The sequence below is a fragment of the Orussus abietinus genome, unplaced genomic scaffold (assembly GCF_000612105.2).
Source record: "Orussus abietinus isolate OABI.00-Male unplaced genomic scaffold, Oabi_2.0 scaffold567, whole genome shotgun sequence".
Classification (NCBI taxonomy): domain Eukaryota; kingdom Metazoa; phylum Arthropoda; class Insecta; order Hymenoptera; family Orussidae; genus Orussus; species Orussus abietinus.
In genome coordinates, this window is record NW_019394710.1 from 1 (window position 1) to 19,139 (window position 19,139).

The window sequence follows — 19,139 nt, forward strand, 5'->3', positions numbered from 1 at the left end:
ATTTCTTTATCTGTAGCAAAGAAGAAATTATATTTTCATTTCCCCCATTCCTGAAATCCTGATCCTTACTGTATATAACTCTGTAGCGTCTCGCTCGAACTCAACGCGCAGGGCGCATTTCTCGCATCGCTCAACGCTACGAGTTTCTCGCTCAAAAATGTATTTGGCTCGAAACTCTACCGAGTTTCTTGATCTTACAGGACAACCCGATCGTATCGTTGACTTAGGAGATGTGGATTGTCCGTCGTTGCAAAAAATACGAAACAAGACAAACACTCGATGTTTGCATCATAACGTTCCGTATTTTAGTTGTTTGACCAAGAATGTTAAACTGTTAAGGGCCTGGTTGTCGGAATTAAAAGAAACAGTGATATAATCCATTATGCGTATTTATTTGACACACTCCAAACATCATTCGGCACACTCCAAACAGTGAAATTCGATATGGTTATAGTGCCCGCCAAGGTATCGCATGATAAGTCCATTCCCCTCGGCTGCAAGCGTCATGTTTTGAAACGTATCTTTCAACTCCTTCGCCATCCTTGCTGGTAGAAATACCGAGAAGCTCTTCACGATGTTCACCAGCAATCTCATCTCATATTTGGTTTGAACTTGCCGGATGCCGCTAATTTTATAATCCTTGTTAATTTCCAACTCAGACAACTTCTTCGTCGGTAAAAGATCCTCCAGGCGGCCCACTTTGTTGTTTTTTTTTTAAATCCATTGCCTTCAGTCCAGACGAAGAATTCTTAAGTTTCTTGTAATCTGATCACGTTCGATCCTCGATTCAATCAACTGCTTCACTTCCTTGATGCTTTTCAGAACCAATTCTATGCGGACTGCAACTTCGCGCTGCTTCTCACTGTTCCGCATAATCTGACTGTGGTCACTCGAATAATGAATACGACCCGATGCAGCCCTTTTATATAGGGAGCCCTTTTTGTTTAAAAAAAATGGTACGGGATTTCCTGGAATCGTTCACAGCGAGAGAGAAAGAAGCTTCCGAGGTAAAGGTTCTAGAAGGTTCGAAAGTGCTATCGTCCGACGTCTATCAGAGCCAACGGATGCCTAATTCTCCGAAGTCGACAAATTCGCGGAATTGCGTCGTGGCTGACGAGAGCCGACGGATTCCTGCGTCGAGGGAGAGAGATAACGGATGGCACTAGAAAGTCGGTAGCGGCGGACAAAGTTCTCGGAATCGTCGCGGGGAGTTTCGCTGCGAATCATCTGGTGCTCAACGGCGCCGACGCACGATTCTTGGAATCGAACGGCGGATGGCGAATTCGTAGAATCGAATGGCGGACTGTGAATTCGTGGAATCGAATGGCGGACGGCAAATTCCAAACCTCAAGGTCGAGTGTAGGAGGGGGGTTGGGGGAGGAAATGTTGCGTCAACATTTCGGGGCGATGGGGGAAGGGGGCTTGCATGAAAGGGGGATGAGATCTTGCAGGAAAGGCGGGTGGAGAGAAGGGGGGACTCACACACATAGGGCTGCCTGCCCACGTGTGCGTGCCTGTGTACGTGTGCACGCACGCGCGTGAATCCAGAACCGGCCCAGTATACCTACTAATAACTGTAGATTTCTTAGTATTTTTTTGTTTAGAAATTTTGAAGTTGACGCAAAAAAAAAACTAAGTTTATCGGTTTCTGTAATACTACCATATATTCCGGTAACTTTCGTTTCTTTTTGCTTCGATTTCAAACTTTCCAAGCAAAAAATACTTAAGGTTTTAAAATGTTCATTACATAAGATAAACGAGGTCGGTTATAAGAAAAAATTAACGCAGTCATGGTGCGGTTACTGTCAACCGATAGTGATTTCCATTGTGTCTTTGAATTTTATGATCGGATCATGTGAAAACTTACATGGACTACTTTGAAAGTAAAATAAGTAATAAAAGTAATAAAGTAATAAAAGTAAGAAAAGTGAGACAAAAGAGAATCATCAGAATTGTTAAACCTGGGGGAAGTAATGCGTGCATAAAAAAAATATATATTTTTTTGGGTTGAATTGAGAACCTCTTTCTTTTCTGAAGTCCGTTAAAAAGAGTGTAGTGCCCCGTCAAAATTTTAATTTCTGTAAGGTATCGAGTACGGCACTGCCTAAGCCACACGGACGCCGTTTCCGTTTCTTATGGAAGAGACAGTCGATCACCGGTCTCCGGATTATACACACTCCAAATAAAGTCTTTCCTTTCTGAACTAAAATCATTATTCACTAACGAGAGATCCTACAAGAGATTACACAAAAACGATTTTACATACATTAGTAAAGTAAATCGATTTCATATACATTTGAAAAGTAGTGAAATCATTTGAATTAAAGCGATAAAATCAAGAATTAATTTTGATGTTAAGAAACGCGAATTTCCCATTAAATTAGTCTTACCAGGGAAAAAAATTCATCCACTTTCATCACAAGTTTCAAGGTAACAAAAATCATTTCGAAGCCTATTTCAGAGTGCAATCTCATATCAAACTGATTTCTGACAAGAGTTATGCACACGTGCTCTCTTAAGTATTCCTAAGACCAGCACTTAATTTTTAAACATCGCCAGCGATTTCTGAACATTTGGCTTGCAGATAAAATATTAATGGTTCAAATTTCCTTTCAGTTACTGCAATACATCTTTTAATGCTAGAACATGGTATATTTTACATACATAATATTGATATATAGTATGTTATTTAAATTGTTCCACCTGAGGGAAACTTGAACTTGTCAAGGTTTGTACCGCAATTGCTTCGGATTTGCGCAACGTTACGCAACCCGGCTAATTGTCTGCAAACCGCCATTAAGTAATGAAGTCAAGTAAAGGTTCAATTCTTTTAAAATAAATCTCTGCAAATAACTGCCTCTATGAAATATGTTTACCCCATTGTTGATAAGGGGTACCTTAATATTTCTATTACTTTTACGTCGATATCGATGGGTCCATGAAATCGACTTTAACGTCCCTGTCACTTGTTTCTCGGTATTCATGCTTTTGCGTATCAGGATTGATGAATAAACGTGAAATGCCTTCGCATAAGTTATAAGCTAACCTTGTCTATCGAAGCGAATCGAATTCCTCGTTCTTCCAAGTAAATTTGTCGGCGAGCTCGATATTTTCAATCAAGTAGTAACACTTAGTCGTTTAAACTGTTGCGATGGCGGAAATATTTATCGAGACTCGACATCCGCCGTTTAATCGACGTTATTTATCTTCCAGATTAATTAGCTCACCGATTTGAGTACCACATAATAAAGCTGGAACCTCCGCGGTTTTCAAAAGAGCTAATTATAAACCTTGATTTAATACATTATATTACTCTTATCTAGAGAGAGAGAGAAAGAGTTAACTGGAACAAGCAGTACTTGAATCATGAACGAAACGTGAGTACTGTAATGAACGATGATTACTGGATTTATATTTACAATTTTATTTTTGCTTATGCAGGTCAAGAGAGGCTGCAGTTTCAACAGTGCCCGTAGAAAAGTATTAATTACAAAATTAATTTAATTCTAACAGCTCGGTTTATTAACTTTTTTTATTTTTCATGGGTTTTATGTGATGTCTATTCTTAATTTCCAATTTCCTCTGATATCATCTTTATAATCCAAGAAAGGGTGAAGCAACCGATGACGCCGAAGAGGAGTATGACCCATTCATACATCGTCCTTACATCCAAGAGCAACTAAATACGTAAGTCCGTAACAACAATTTTTGTATAGTTTGTAATATATACACTGAGAGTAAAATCTAGTTAAACTAACGATTTTTTAACTAATTTTTATACATCCAAAAAGGCTCAGATACTTTTTATAGTAAAATTCATTTTTTTTTAACAAGGAAATTATGGATGAAGTTCCGAAAAGCGTATAGCTCCGATTAATTTCAAACTTCGTAAACCCATATACTTTAAGACACTTATTACGAATATGACAGTGAAAATTGACGCAAATGTTATATTCAAGGTAAAAATGATTGTCAATTATTTTTGCAAATTTTCACATTATTTCGATTAGTATAGGTGTAAAAGAAAAAAGTTTTAGATAAAAGTTGCAACTATTGTAGAATTAATTTTCGGGTCGGGAAGGCATGAGAGACAAACACGCGACTTGTTGGATTGGTCGGTAAAAGTTAATTTATTATTAGTACATGGTGCTCAGCTCTGAGGTTCGACACCGACTACTGCTCGAATTCGAAAGACGGTTAGCCGATGGGACACACAGTCATACACACTTGTACATTAGGTGAGCTACGGTCAGATGTAAATAAGGCAGAGGACGAACAAGTGAAGAGAGAGAGATAGCTCGAACTCCTGTATCCTACACTATTGTAACTAACCCAGCTAAAGTAACTATTCCAAAACGGTAAAAAACTTGACAAAAAACGCTGTTACTGTTCCTGAAAAACTCGTTAAAAAAAACAGTAGGATGTTCAAAGTATAAAAAATAGTTGCAGCTCCTATTTTATAGTAAATCGAACAAATTGCGTCCCTTTAACAAAAATGGTTTTAACAGGTTCGAATTGCTCGGTTTATCAGCTCTTTTTCTCTCAGTGTAGTTATGATTCGCGAAACCTTGTACTTTCCAAGTACCTGCTTTTGAGTTTTTGACGCGTTCTCAAGGCGCGCATTTGGCCGCCAAATGGTAGTTTTTTCTTTCATACGAAGGAGCTGAACTTCCACAAAACTTTGGGTAAACTGGCACATAAGAAATACCCTTGAATAGTACACGATCTTATAAAGAGATTCAGGCCATCCTCGATCACGCCACTATTTCGCCTATCCTTGCTGCCGATGCGTGATAGATGTCGTTTATAGCGCTCCTCGACAAGGAACCAATCGCGAAGGATTCAGAAAATGTTCGTATCCCTTCCACGGTACGTCAACTTTTCCGAGGCACTGGAAGCATTTACGTGGCTACAAAAAATGACATTCTGCTTTGTAAATCGAACGAAGGAAGTATGACCTTATCAGTTATTTTGTACAATTGAAGCCTTTAAGCCGAAGTGCATCCATCCGACGTACGCTTCATTCTTGTGGACTTTTGCTTTTAAAGTAACGATTCAATTCTATTAGGAACGCCTTCGTGCATGCATTGCGGGGAACTTGATGTAAAATTTAATATTTCGCATTTGTTAACTTTTACTTATACGTTGTGTGAGATTAAATATGCAAGAAAGTGTGATTACTTAAAAATTCATGATAATTTTACAGCAGCCAGAGATTCTGAAAAATATTTTTACGTAAGAAGCATTTTCTCCAGATTTATTGCAAGGAAGTGGCAGTAATGTCCCGAGTTGTTACATAGTGGGAAAAAGTAGGATAGCTCACTATGAATTTCGCCCTCGTTAGTGTCATTGTTAAAGGAAAAAACGAAGAAAAAATGGCCTAAGTGTGGACTGAACGGTCGTGAAAATTACGGTCTCTACCGGAATCAGGACCAAATTCTTTTGACCATGCAGATAGATCGTTTACGTTTCAGTAACCTGTTCAGAGAAAACCAATTAACCTGATTACGATCCGTTTGCAACCAATTTTCTGCAACTTGTTCACTGTAACCCGTCTTTCGAGCGTGTTTTCACCAATATTTGATCAAAATATCATGGTTTTTAAACGGTCCACAAGTTATGATCGAATGAGCATTTGCTTGTTTCCAGTGAGAAAAAATAATTTATCTTTATTACACGTTACTTATCGATGATTCTTATAAAATAAGTATATAGAAGAATTTTTGTAAAATTTTGAAAATTTTAGAAATCATGAAGATTTAAAGTTGAGCCTGCACCGATCGACAAAAGTGACAAAAAACGAAAAATAAAAAATTGTGAATGAAATGAAAACGTCCTCGAATAAGGGAAAATTCAATAAAAACAGGAATGCTTGAGAAACGGGAAAGATTTTTGTACGGCTTGGGAATTATCGATTATTAACCACAGGTCAAACAATTGTTCGCTGATATTGTAAAAGTCCGTTCGAAAACTTCAATCAGAGTTTTCTTGAAACTACATTTTTCACGTTGGTCTCCAAATACCTTAATTAAAAATTTCGATTTTTTGACCGATACAAGTGAAGAAATGCAGTGAAATGATCAAATTTATTGATTTCATTATTTTCCAATTAAAATTTGGAAACTACAACTAAACTTATGAACAAGTTACGAAAATTTCACGTTACTTGCACTTTTTATGAGGGAGAAGTTCCAATAAAATATTTATATTTAGGACTTTTAAACACTAAGAAAACAAAATTTTACCCAAGCTCAAAAATAGCTCGGTTAAAGTAATCACCACAAAAACACTGTCGGTGTAAAAAACACTAGCGCCAAATACATCCAATTGGGAAAGCATATTTTGCAAAATCACATCCATATAGTGGCGATTAATTGTACAAAATCAATGAAATCGGTTACTTTTGTCAAATACGTGCATCGGGTGTTATATGCAAAACAAAATTTTACGAAAATATACCGATAAAGTAATAATTGAGCTTATAGCAGGAATGAATCATTATTGCTAAACACCTATAGTATGTTACATTTAAAACAAAATATATCTCAAAAATAAAAAAGAAATATTTCACAATTCCATTTCACAAATTCGTATTTTACATATTAAAAAGTATAACATAAGATTGGTTGTGGCAACTAAGTAGGTTGGGTACTGCTACCGACTCGATCGGCCACGGTAACCTAATAAGTTTATTGCCGCAACAAAATGAATCGGTTACTACAGTCGAATAAGATTAGCTACCGTAACCGAGTAAATTGGTAATTTTTAATCATGAAGTTGTAGCCCAGTTTACTCCGTTAAATTCAGCAACGAAGTTTGCAGTTGCTATTATAGGAGAGTTTCTCGATTGTTTCAGCAGAAAGTTGGTTATACTTGACAAGTACATTTTCTTGGCGAGGGAGAATGCCTCCTTAACGAATCCGTTTTTCTTCGGCAATGATGCAAAAGTATTCTGGCTTACGAGATTAAGTATTTCACCTTGGCGAGTGTCGGGGAAGGGGTTTCCATTTACAAAAAGCGTTGTTGTATGCAGGGGCGAATTCAGACATAAAAATAAGTAGGCTGCGGCCTGGAGCGGTACATTTCACGCCGTGGCAATATTCGAAAGAAAGCGCGAACAACTACCTTATTACCGCTCCTTCTTTCTTTTACTCTATATGATTTATTTTTTCCTCTTTGTGTCAATACATTAGTGCCATGGTTATTGCGAACTAACCGCAGCGGAAGTGGAAATTTCTGAGATTTGCCTCGTTTAACAGCGTTAGCCCTCAGTTTACTACAATCAAGTCGGTATATTCACCCAGCTTCATTTCTATTTTACAAGAAGCAATGCTGATAAAAGAGGTCACGCGAAACCTTATCAAAGGTCTCATAATGTTTTCAGAAATTGTAGAGGGAGTTCTTTTTTTTTGCGGATATTGTATTTAAATGGTATCCCATTAGCGCGTGATATGGTATCGGGGTAAACTCGATACCCAGGGAGGATCATTGCTTAGACCGGCTTCTTATTAACATTAATTACGATAATTTATAAGATAAACATAATGAACATCGCGTTTAATGCCGATAAGACGTGGCACAACAGCCGAGGAATTATCAGGGAGTATGTATAATTTTCGCATGTCCAGCTGAGGAACACGGTAATCCTTTAATGATATCCTTTCATCTAATGGTGATTTTCTCCCCCCGAAGATGGGAGCTCACCTTTCGATTGAGTGATCCGTTTGTTTGAGTCGGGTTTATAATGTTCCTTGAAATCGATGGATTTATCATTTAATAATGATTTAAAGGCAATTTTGTGGCGATTCAGGGATTTCGCGGTATTCATGCACCTGCTGAAGGCCGCCATAGGAAGCGGTATACTCTTCTTACCCCAGGCCTTCCGACGAACCGGCTATGTGGCGTCTTTCGTATGCAGCGTCATTATCGGTGCCATATGCATTCATACTGCAGTTCTGACGGTGAGGAAATATCTTATGATCTTTGATGCGCCCATAATCACCTTGGCCCGTATTTAGAAGTAGCGAGGCGCGATTAGGGCTTCGAGATTACCGCAATTTAAATATCTATTACATAAATGCGCATTATTGGTAACATTGTAATTAGAGGCAATTTTCTCCGTAATTACTGGCCCATCTTATGTACGTATCGTTGGGAGCGGAGACGAAGAGCGTGATTGACAAGGCGTTTCAATTTCGTAAAACGCCGCGGTTTTGCATTCCGAGAACCCTCGCATCGACTTCGTGACGTTTCTCGATGAAATTGTCGATGATGCCGTTGACACGCTTTCTGCGTTCGTTGACCATTCTTGCTCGTCTTGACCGTGACTCCAAAATTGACAGAAAGTACGGTGCGCTCATGCCATGAAATAAAAGTACGCAATTCAAGATAGAACGAGTGGCCGTGAATGAGTACTCAAGAAAATTCGTGGCACGGCTAAAGATAAAATATGATAGCCACTTAAATGCCTGTTATACAAACAAAAATTCCATGGCATTTATTCGTGCAACGTACATTCTACTAAAGTTATCATTTTTAATAAAGCATTTCAAGACCGCGATAGAATTGCTTTGACACGCTTTACACGTCCATTGACAGTCTCGGCTTCTCCTGACCTTCGTGCCAAGATTGATCGTTCCTTCCTTGCATGTTGTTACATTCAATACCGCCCATTCGAAATATGATATACATGTAGTCGAAGTTTCTTCAAGGCACAATATTTGGAAATTTCGTATACAATTGTGTACGAGATTTTAGTACAGGTGTAAAGAAATCTCAGTGGGTGGAGTTTGAAATATCGGAACATTTTTAACACCGTAGGTGATCAATTTCGCCCCCACTTTAAATAACCACCCTCGACAATACTTTCTTCGGAAAGCATGTTCGAAATTGTTCTAATAATTTTTTTAGTTAATTTCTCGTTTCACGAATCATGGCTGGTGTTGCCACGGGGGTCAATCCCTGTCGAAATTGGCAAGGACCTCGATGACAATATTTATTCGTCACTTAGCGCGATCCTGGCTCGTCTTGACCCCGATGCCAAGATCGGCGAGGATTACGACGGACCCGTCGTCGTTAAACGAGACCGCCGAATACAAGGGAGAATATCTTGAATAATGGCCACTCGAAACTCGTTCCGAGGTGCAGGTGCAATGTTCGCAGGTCCTCTGCAAGCGTAGCCGGGTGCCCATGCTGGATTTCGCTAGCACGGCGGACACGGCCTTTCAGCTGGGCCCAGAAAAGTTTCGAAAGTACGCAACAACCTTCAATTTGGTGACCAACATCTTCGTCTGCTTCGTCCAGTATCAGACCACCGTGATTTACGCCCTTTACGTCGCCACTTCCATCGAGCAGGTGAGAGGTGATCCGCGGTCGCCTCGTGTCAGGTGCAGGTCATCCTGCTAAAAAATTCTAACACAAATAATGGAACAAAGTAAAAATAAGAAATCAGCGAGCCCTGACCCTAGTAACCCTAGTAGCACGGAATAACTACTAAATATTTCTTTGTAATCTTTGCTAATTATCTCAAGCGACAGATTTTCTAAGATGTCGTGTAGATTTCATTTGAATATGTCTAAAATATTCGTTAAAAATCTCAATGCCGTATTCAGTTCTAATAATTTATAAATATATATCAAAATTATATTATTTCATTTGTAAACATATAACAAATATACATTTTTTTACTTTACGATTATTATCGGACACTTCATTTGGTATCAAAAAACGCGACAAATTTTTGCAATATTTTCGTTCCGCTATTTCATTATGGCAGCAAAACATGCGATTTTTATTTTAAATATTTCCAAAACGTTTATAATGTATTCGGCAGATAATAAATAACAAATATTTATACTAAAATTAAACGAAATGTTTTGAAGAAATCAAGACTGCCATAGTCTTAATCTTGCTCAGTGGAATTAAAATTCGATCAGTTTTGCAATTATGATCATGCAAACGGCAACTCCAAGACCAAGACTACAAGATCAAGACCGATTTTGTTTATTACTAGTGGTCGCCATGCGCATTGGAAGTGAGACTTCTAAGACAGCCCTCTGTAGCCCAATTTTTCTTTTTCGAACAAAGAAAAATTGGCACCGGAACATTTTCAAAGATTAATCATCCAATATTACCCTACTACTGTTTGTAAATGTACAACTTATATATATTTTTATAAATTAAAATGTTTATGAACTAACAATTTACAAACAAATTCGCTTACTTACAAAGAAGTGGTACAATACTAGAAGGCCAGAGAGAATTACCAGATATTATTAATTATTCTTAATGATTTTTTTCACTAAAAGCGTCCTTACGTATTCGGTATTGATTGATTAGGATCTAATTTTTGTTTATTTGTATATCACTGTAAATGCCAGTAATCACCCGATAATAAAAGAATAATGCACTAACTCTAAAGGTAACGTTTGCACTCATTGTCTCAATACTAACACACAAAGATGAATGTAAATAATAATTATATCATATCATATATCTCATCAGTAATAAGCGACGATTTTAATGGCAACTTCATGAAGCGAAGGGAGGTTGATTGACCTCTTGGACAAGAAATTGAAATTATATAACGCTAAGGAAAACGGTAAAGCAAATTTTGTTTATATCGAAACGCAAAGATGAAAATATGTAGTAAGTAATTGTAAAAAAAATCGTTTCACTTCCTAAATCGGGCTCCTATCATAACGTGCGAACTTCCACGTATCATAAGAAGTTTCACTTAAAAACTTTTGCAGGTTGGGAGAACGAACTCTGCTGAGAAAAAGTTTGAGAAGCAGCGGATGCTTGGAACGATTGTTAATTTTCTTTCTTTGAATTTCAGATAAGTGCAGCTGATAATGTTTAAGCCTTAATCTTAAATTGATTTTCGGTTAATAATTGATATTTATGTTGATCCGTGTTAACGTATCCATCCACCAGGTGAGAGGTGTCCGATGATTTCCTTTTGTTCGTTGGCATGTAGGCCAGCGAAACCGAAACTGCATAAGAAAACCGAATACATAACATTTAGGAAGTGGAGCTTTGTTGCATCGCGGTGCGACTTTTTTCCGTTCTCCGCTTTCTATCTCAGTGTTAAATGTTTATATGTTAAAACTTATTATCTCTTTTGCGCAGGGTGGAGTAGTTCTATTCGCATTTTGAGGTATACGAAATTGTGTCCATTGTGGGGAAAATAAAATAGGCAAAGTTCTTTTGTAGCGTATTACCCCTCTCGGGTTGCTTTTCCTCTGATATAATCTGCAATTATAATTGATCGCGGCAGTCGTCTACGTCGCCGTCTCTGTGGAGCAGGAGAGAGGTGGCCAGTGATTTTCTCTTATTCCCTGGGATCCAGATCCACGAGCCGGAAATTGCATCAGAAAATTGGCTGCATAACTCTTAGGAAGTAACCAATCGGAAACTATAGAGGTTTATTTATTCGTAGTTACACGTTGAATTTTTTTCGCTGGATTTCAGGCTGAAGTCTGGAGCACATTTTGCGACCAGTCTACAAACTCTTAAAAAAGATGGTAACCACAATTTGTGTGCACTTTAATCAGAAATATAATCCATACATGCATTCGAAATCCTAACAATAGCTCTAAAAAAATATTCAGTACTCAAGAATAACTTCAGCTATTCCATATCTCTACAAAAAATTAACTTCTAAAGATAAGAAACAACTCCGCTCAGGGGTAGATGAAAATAGAATTTTAGTCTGCAAATATTAGCATAGATACATTGTCGGCAGAAAACAGTCTCCAGTGACATTGCACGTCGTGCAGACATTGCAAACAATCGTCGTTGACCACGGAGTCACAAAAAGTAAATAAGATTTCTAGATATACCTTGGTTTTTCGTATCGACAGGTGATCGGGTATTTTTCCTGCGGTATCCCGTACGCGTTCCTGCAACTTTTTCTGCCAATTTACCTGGGCTTGTCTTTAGTGCCAATACCAAACGGAGTCGGCTGTAGTGAAAGGAGGTACCAAGTACTTTAAATTGATACCTTTCACTATAACAGGCTCTGTTCTCCTGCCTTGGCGGAATTTTCGTCGCGATCTGCCGCATATCACCGAGCCGGATTCATTCACACCTCCTTGTAATCTCTTTCTCTCGTTTCCTGCATGTTCCCGATAGATCTTCACGGTCTCCACTTTTCCCTTGCATTCATGAAGTGATAAATTGTTCTAGTTATTCTCATTTACAGGTAATCGAGCATTTCTCTGGAGTTAGCCTGGACATCCGAGTGTACCTAGTTCTTTTCCTGCCGATCTACCTGGGTCTGTCTTTGGTGCCAAACTTGAAGTACTTGGTACCGATCACCATCATGGGCTCCATTTTCCTGGCAGGCGGGATTTTCGTCAGCATTTATTACTTCTTCTCCGATTTCCCGAGTCCAGCGCGTCTTCGTCAGTTTACGGATGTGTATTCTACCTCGGTCTACTGCAGCATCTTCATGTTCGCTGTCCACAACATGTCCATATTGATGCCCCTGGAAAACACCATGAAGAATCCTGCCAACATGCCCTCCATCTTGGGCTTCGGCATGGCTCTTAATGTGGTAGTCTACGTCTTCTTCGGATTCCTCGGCTACAACAAATACATGGACGCCTGCGACACGGTTATCAAGAATCTGCCCTTGGAGGAGATGTAAGTCCGGGAAACACGTATCGGCAGATAATTCTGGTAGCAGACTCGAGGAAACGATGTCAAGCATTCGCCATGTAAGAAGCGCCAATCTTTGTCGAGATGCGTTTTCCGGTATCGTTGCGTTACCGTGAACTCATGAATTCACAATGGACGTCGACCTTGGACTCGAGTAATTGCTGTAGTTCGTACATGCTAGTCGAACTGTCGTGATATGAGGAAGCTGGCACGAGTGATGAACAGTGATCACAGATTTTTAAGCGAAGAATTCTGATTTATTGAAAAGACAATTACTTGGGATTGAATAATTGTTTACAGTTCATATGTGCTACTTGAACTATCGTGGTATGGGGAACACTAAAAGTGGAACAAGACATGCTCTGTAATCAGACATTTTTAACCGAAGAATGTTGATTTGTTGAAAAAACACTTATCTGCCGATTGACAATGCCGTTGAGTGGAAGGAAAATATTTGGGCTTGTCAGTGACACATGCTGTCACTTGGATAACAGTTAGACCGCTCTACTTACCTTAATAGAATGTGGCAGTCTCAAAACCACTGCCACAATCATCCCAACAATGGGTTTGTTTTTGTTGCTTGTACTTTCTTTACTTCCGAGAACCGTGTAAACCGATTTGACGTGGATTTTAATTAAGTGAACAAAACTTGCAGTTCGCGGGTCGACAACGCTCGATAAAGGAGCGAAATTCATTAAAGTTATAAATTGTTTATTCAGAAATGCCACAAAAATAGGGCTATTGAAAATTATAATCAATGTACGGATAGGAAAAATTCCCAGTGCTATCAACGAATTAATTATCGTACTCATTAAATTAAACGTCAGTTAATATCACGCCGATATAAAAGGCCGACAAAGCGAAACTTCAAACTTTCCTAATCTACCTCTGCTTTACCATGATGTATTTTGAGACGTGCACGATCGTATCTACTACAATCAACGATAATGAAATTACAACTTTGAGATTATAATTTCTTGCCGTCATTTCCCTCCCATGATAACATCGGGTATTCACCCGGTCATTAAGGTGATGTGAAAGTGCTACTTTATCGAGTGAACTTGACGAATTACAGATATCCACTGCCACACGGAACAAAAGCTCTATTATATGTATATAAAACGTTTTCATGGCTACGGGATGTTGCAGTATATCAGAAGTTAAAAATATACGTATAATATATGTTCATAGAATGTCAACAATTTTCTATTGGATTTTAGATGCACATTCTTTTTTTGTGTTATTGCTGTCTTACTCGCCGAAACCTTTAATTTATTTTGCTTGCGTATTCAATTGATTGTCGTCCTTTCACCGTTTGAATATTTTTTTCGCAAATTTAGTCTCTAATATTTCCTGATTTAATTTAGTTCCGTGTAGGTTTTTGCGTACGTGCAAATCTTAATTTTCGCGTGGTCTTTAATTTGATTAATATTCTTGTCCCGTAGTCGAGCCCAATCTTAGTCGAAAATATAGCTTCGCGTAGTTTTTTTGGATTTTTGGCTGTCTAAAGCCACCATTTCTTTTCCGTGCGCTTCGCCGCGCGCATCGTCCCTTCTAGCGCGAGCGCGCGCTTCGTCGTCCGGGCCGGTACCGGATTATGGGCCCGCCTGTGGCCATTTTGGGTGAAATTGTTAAAGTCAATTCTTTTTCGTTTGGTATAAATACGTCATTAATTTAATTCCGCCTCTGGTTTGCTTTTTTTTTGAAAGGACCCCGCCCTCTCCGCGGTCGCTTGGACGTACTGAGCTAGCCCGGTTTATTTTTCGTCGTCGGCGACGCTGTGTCTCGTCTCGTATCGCTACCTTTCGTTCAATTTTTACGTGTCTGGGATTTTAAGATAATTTTGCTTCTGTTAGTTGAGGGACCGACCCTTCGGGCCTTACGCTGGTGCGAATCCGTAGGCGGGTTGGGAGGCTCATCGCTGGTGCGTGAGCTCCCGTACGCTGGTGCGAGCCCCGACGGATTGGGCCCGTGCGAGTCGGGTCCCAAATTAGCCCTTTGGAGGGCCTGGCGCCCAAAATTTTGCTGCTGTTGAGTGACTACGAGATGGAGACCCCATTTTTGTAGACTATTTATTTGTGACTTCACCAGAGGGTCGGAACGTTAATTGCCAGAACTTTGTTTGGGAGTTATACTAGTATAATAAAAAAATATATATACACTATATATACACTATATATATATATATATATAGTGTTCTAAATATTATATATATATAACTTATATACATGTCCTTATTTTTGGCCACAGATAGGGAATATTAATGATATTGAGTAACCCAAATTTTAATTAAACTTATTACTGTGGTGTTTTAATATACGAAACGTGTCGCATAATCTATAGGACTACGGTAGCTCAGTGGTCAGCACTATTATAGTCTGTTACCTAAATGATTCGGGTTCGAATCCCCGTCACCACGATCGGGATTTTTTCAACGTCAGATGTTTGTATATCTCGAAGATTTCAGGTCCCTGAACAGATCGTGGTAAAATTGTTTCTAAAAAATATGCATTTAGTGCAAAATAAATAATACTTTTTTAAATTATTCCACCTACATTTGGAATACGTCTTATATATGTATAAAATACGTATAATATTATACGTGAATAATATGTCCAGTGTACGGCTGTTGAACTTTTGAATATAGGCATACCATCTATTGAAACTTTTATTTATTGGTTTATTATACGTATATACGTCTGTGTCAGATATCTTATATACGTCTACTATACATAATACGTCTACCATCTTGTTTACATATAATATACATACTTTATCCATATGGAATGTATATTAAATGAAAGTTGAATGTTCAAAAATACATATACTATATGTTGACGGCGCGGGCATTTGTACATGCCCCAGCACATGCCGTATACTCTTGTATATCATCTATTACACATCTGAATGTTTTAGCCAGATATCCTATATACGTATACCATATGTAGTTGTTCCGTGTGGGCTGTAATCGATAGTTGGTGCATAACACCATTTCATCTTCATCCGTATATAAACCAGATCGATTATTCAAACCAACTTATATGCACTGATAATAATACCGGTACCACTCCAAATTATGTAATTATTTTTTTGTTAATCCTATTCTACAGTCCGGCACAATTGGTGAAGGTCGCTATCGCGGTTTCAGTGATGTTCACTTACGGACTGCAATACTTCATTCCGATCTCTATAATCTGGCCGATGATTGCAGAGAAGTATCACAAGGGCTACGCCCACGAGCTCGCCTTTCGCCTTGGTGGAGTCCTAATATCCAGTAAGAAATTAAAAATTATCTTAACTCTCTAACTGCTCTAATGTTAGCAAGGTGTGGCATCATTATTCGAAGAAAAAAGAAAATTTAATGCATAATACACAGACAAGGAAGTCAGGCATGTAATTTTCGATCGCAAGTAGAAACAGTCTGACGAATCGATTGCGCTAATGTGTAGTGTAAAAAGAACGTCTGTGGCTAACTGCTATATCTCCTTATGCAATATTCTATTGTACGTTTTACCGGCATATCAGATATAACCAAATGTCCTTATTTCAAATGAGGCATGTAAGTCAATTTCTTCACGAACTAAAGAAAAAACACTTCCATCTTATTAATCGGATTACATAAATTTTATCATTTTTTGTGCAATTTTCTTATAATTATATAGAGGGATCTCCCTGTGACCATCTGCAATCCCCAACTTCTGTTGAATGTTTCTTTTATTTTCGATCAAAGTATTATTACTCCTCACGATCTGTGGCCCAGCCCAACTTAATCTATTTAATAACAACCCAGCCATCAAACTCGACTCTAATGTTTGGTCCCGTTATACATATCAACTCGCATTCGAAAAAGAGTACAATCTAGCGTGTGTTCATTAGAGATCTTAACCAACTAACCGGGTTAACCTCCTATCTCGTTCTATTGCATTGACGTAGAATGAGATAGAGAAATAATCAAACATGCTCATATCTGCAACTAACAGGATTCCAATGCGACAGAATCAGATGGAAGACTAACCTGGTTAGTCGACTACAATAGCCGATATCCAATTGCCACACATCCTCGCATTTACGTATCAATGCGCTTTCTGGAAGTGACAATATCATCATATTTCACTGTTTCCGGGTCGATGCGGATTATGCTTAATTTACTGTAGATAAAATTAAATGTGTGTAGCCTTTAATTTCACAGTGATAAGGGTTACATTTGACTTACAAATTTGATTCAAGGTCAAGTCCAACACGCGCCCGTTGCCGTTATTATTGTCTTTTTAAGTTTCCGGGTACTGTTTCCCTTTCGCTCAATATTTTGCTAGTGTTAAAATAGCACTTTCCTCCGCCCGTACGCAAAGTAGGTACTTCGCATGCCGACTTTACCCGAACTGGACCGACTGCTATTAAATGCTATTTGTAACCTTATTGATGTTTTGTAAATCAATTAATTCTTTCGTGCCTTGATTTGGACATATCCGATGTTCACGATATGATTAATGAACCGTCTGTCGCAAAAGGGTTAATTAGGCCACGAAAAAATTATACCGTATTAATTTTTTCTTGGCCTAAACCGTAAAACATTTAAGGAGAGAGGGGCGTAGAAAAAACGTTGTATGAACCTCGAGCGAAATCCATTGTTTATTAGCACTTGCGCGGCAAACGGTTACTTTTCACATTTGGTGCATAAATAACTATTTCTTGTTGAGGGAGTTACAGGTGAAGTTCTTTGATTTGCAGCACTGATGGCTATTGCCGTACCTCAAATGGCATCTTTGTTAGGGCTTTTTTCGGCATTAAACATTTCCACGGTCATGCTTCTTATCCCTGTGATGATCGAAACTGCCACCAAATGGGAGCGTGAAAATAGTTTCCAGCGCAAGTGCCTGCTGGTCAAGAACGTCTCCATTTCTGTCCTCTGGATGTTCTTAATGGTGAGTCAAGAAAATAAATAATTAAGGGGGTACTCGCCTATGGAAGCCATACAAAATTTGTTTTTCTCATAGGAAACATTACGCAAATAACGTGAAATTGTTGTGACCTATTCATAAGTTCATTGAGCAACTGTTTTCAAATTTTCATTGCAACATATTGAAATCAACAAATTTAACGACATTTTCTGTGACCCATAGTCAAGTATTTGATGAACATAATTACCATGATTTAAGATGTTCTACTAATACTAAATGGTTGAAACAAATTTTTTATTATAATCAGAAAGGTTCTGGCTGCCACCCTTTTCAAAATAAGAAAAATAATTTTCATAAAAGAAATAGCGGCTAAAGATAACACTTTTTTATTTTTCACTCCTTTCTTCACTTTTATTGGTAAAAAAAGCAAAATTTTAAATGGATTAATTTTATTGAGATGGAGGGGACAGTGAATGTATTTATGCATCAAATGAGATGAAATAGAAATCAACTTGTTTCCCCTTGAAATGTCATGGGAACTAACATGAAAAGTGCAGTTGTAAGAAAAAGGTATTTTAAGGTTTCGGTCTGACTTCTATATCAGCGGTCAAATGTTTTTACTTATGTTTAATTACCAATTTCGGGGCCATATCAAAACCCTTCCTGTCACTGAAAAAATCATTCTGTGAATTTTTACGAATTTGAGTACCTTTTCATTTAATTTTTCTTTTGATCTCTTTTTCTTCGACCAGTGAGAGCTCAGCTTCAAATCGTTCCAAGTTCCAGAATTGTCTACTTTTTCAAATAAGTAATGCGTAAAAAAAAATAAACATCTACTTTCTCAAAAGAAAACAAGCGAGTCCCCCCTTAAAATTACAGCTGGTTTCCCTCTTGGGTGAAAATGACAAACTATGGAGTTACGTTAATGTAACATCCAATTATCGATGAAAAGAGAATATTATAAAATGATCGTCTATTTAGGTATCTGGAGCGATTGAGAGTTTGAAGGACATAATCGAAACATTCCGCGGCACCACCGAGAAAGAGTCCGAGATCTGTAATTAATATATAATAACTAATTTATATATCTGAGCATTAGTTAATTTCACACTTAATAATCGGATACCACCGGTTGTCATTTTAAGGGATCACTGTTATCGGTCCAATTGCGAAAGAACGATATAAGAGTTCCTTCCAGCCTATGATATTACAAGTAAATTATATAAGTTAATAAGGGATTATTACTCTGTAGGAATAAAAATGTTATCTGCACACATGGGACATTCATTTGTATGCGAGAAACGGAATTTTACAACTTCCGTTGCATTTTCGGGCAGACGAGTGTGAGAGAGTTTCATTGGCATAGTTGTCAATCTTTGTTGGATTGTCTCTTGATTAACGTGTCGATTATTCAGTGAGAGGAACTAGAACTAGAAATTCCAGGGCATGAGATGAAGTCTGATTATAAACAAAAAATAGTATAGCACTAACATAAAAATATAATTTTACATGACATTCCAAGTTTTTCGTAAAGGGCTACACAGTAGATCAAAGTACCAATCTAACGGCTAAAAAGTC

General features: G+C 38.0%; 1 protein-coding gene across 1 annotated transcript; it reads left to right on the plus strand.

The window, feature by feature from the left end:
• The first annotated feature begins 3,366 nt into the window (after positions 1 to 3,366).
• On the plus strand, positions 3,367 to 18,626 carry LOC105700169 (proton-coupled amino acid transporter-like protein pathetic). Its single transcript, XM_023433034.1, has 9 exons — positions 3,367 to 3,377; positions 3,442 to 3,480; positions 3,607 to 3,687; positions 7,811 to 7,961; positions 9,148 to 9,354; positions 12,206 to 12,648; positions 15,774 to 15,937; positions 17,392 to 17,585; positions 18,543 to 18,626. Exons 1-9 carry the CDS (start codon positions 3,367 to 3,369, stop codon positions 18,624 to 18,626), a joined length of 1,374 nt encoding a protein of 457 aa, XP_023288802.1.
• The last annotated feature ends 513 nt before the right edge of the window (positions 18,627 to 19,139 follow it).

Coding starts and splice junctions, on each gene's coding strand:
- LOC105700169 (XM_023433034.1), top strand. Junction 7,962..9,147: donor TTCATACTGCAGTTCTGACG/GTGAGGAAATAT, acceptor TCCGAGGTGCAG/GTGCAATGTTCGCAGGTCCT. Junction 12,649..15,773: donor AATCTGCCCTTGGAGGAGAT/GTAAGTCCGGGA, acceptor CCTATTCTACAG/TCCGGCACAATTGGTGAAGG.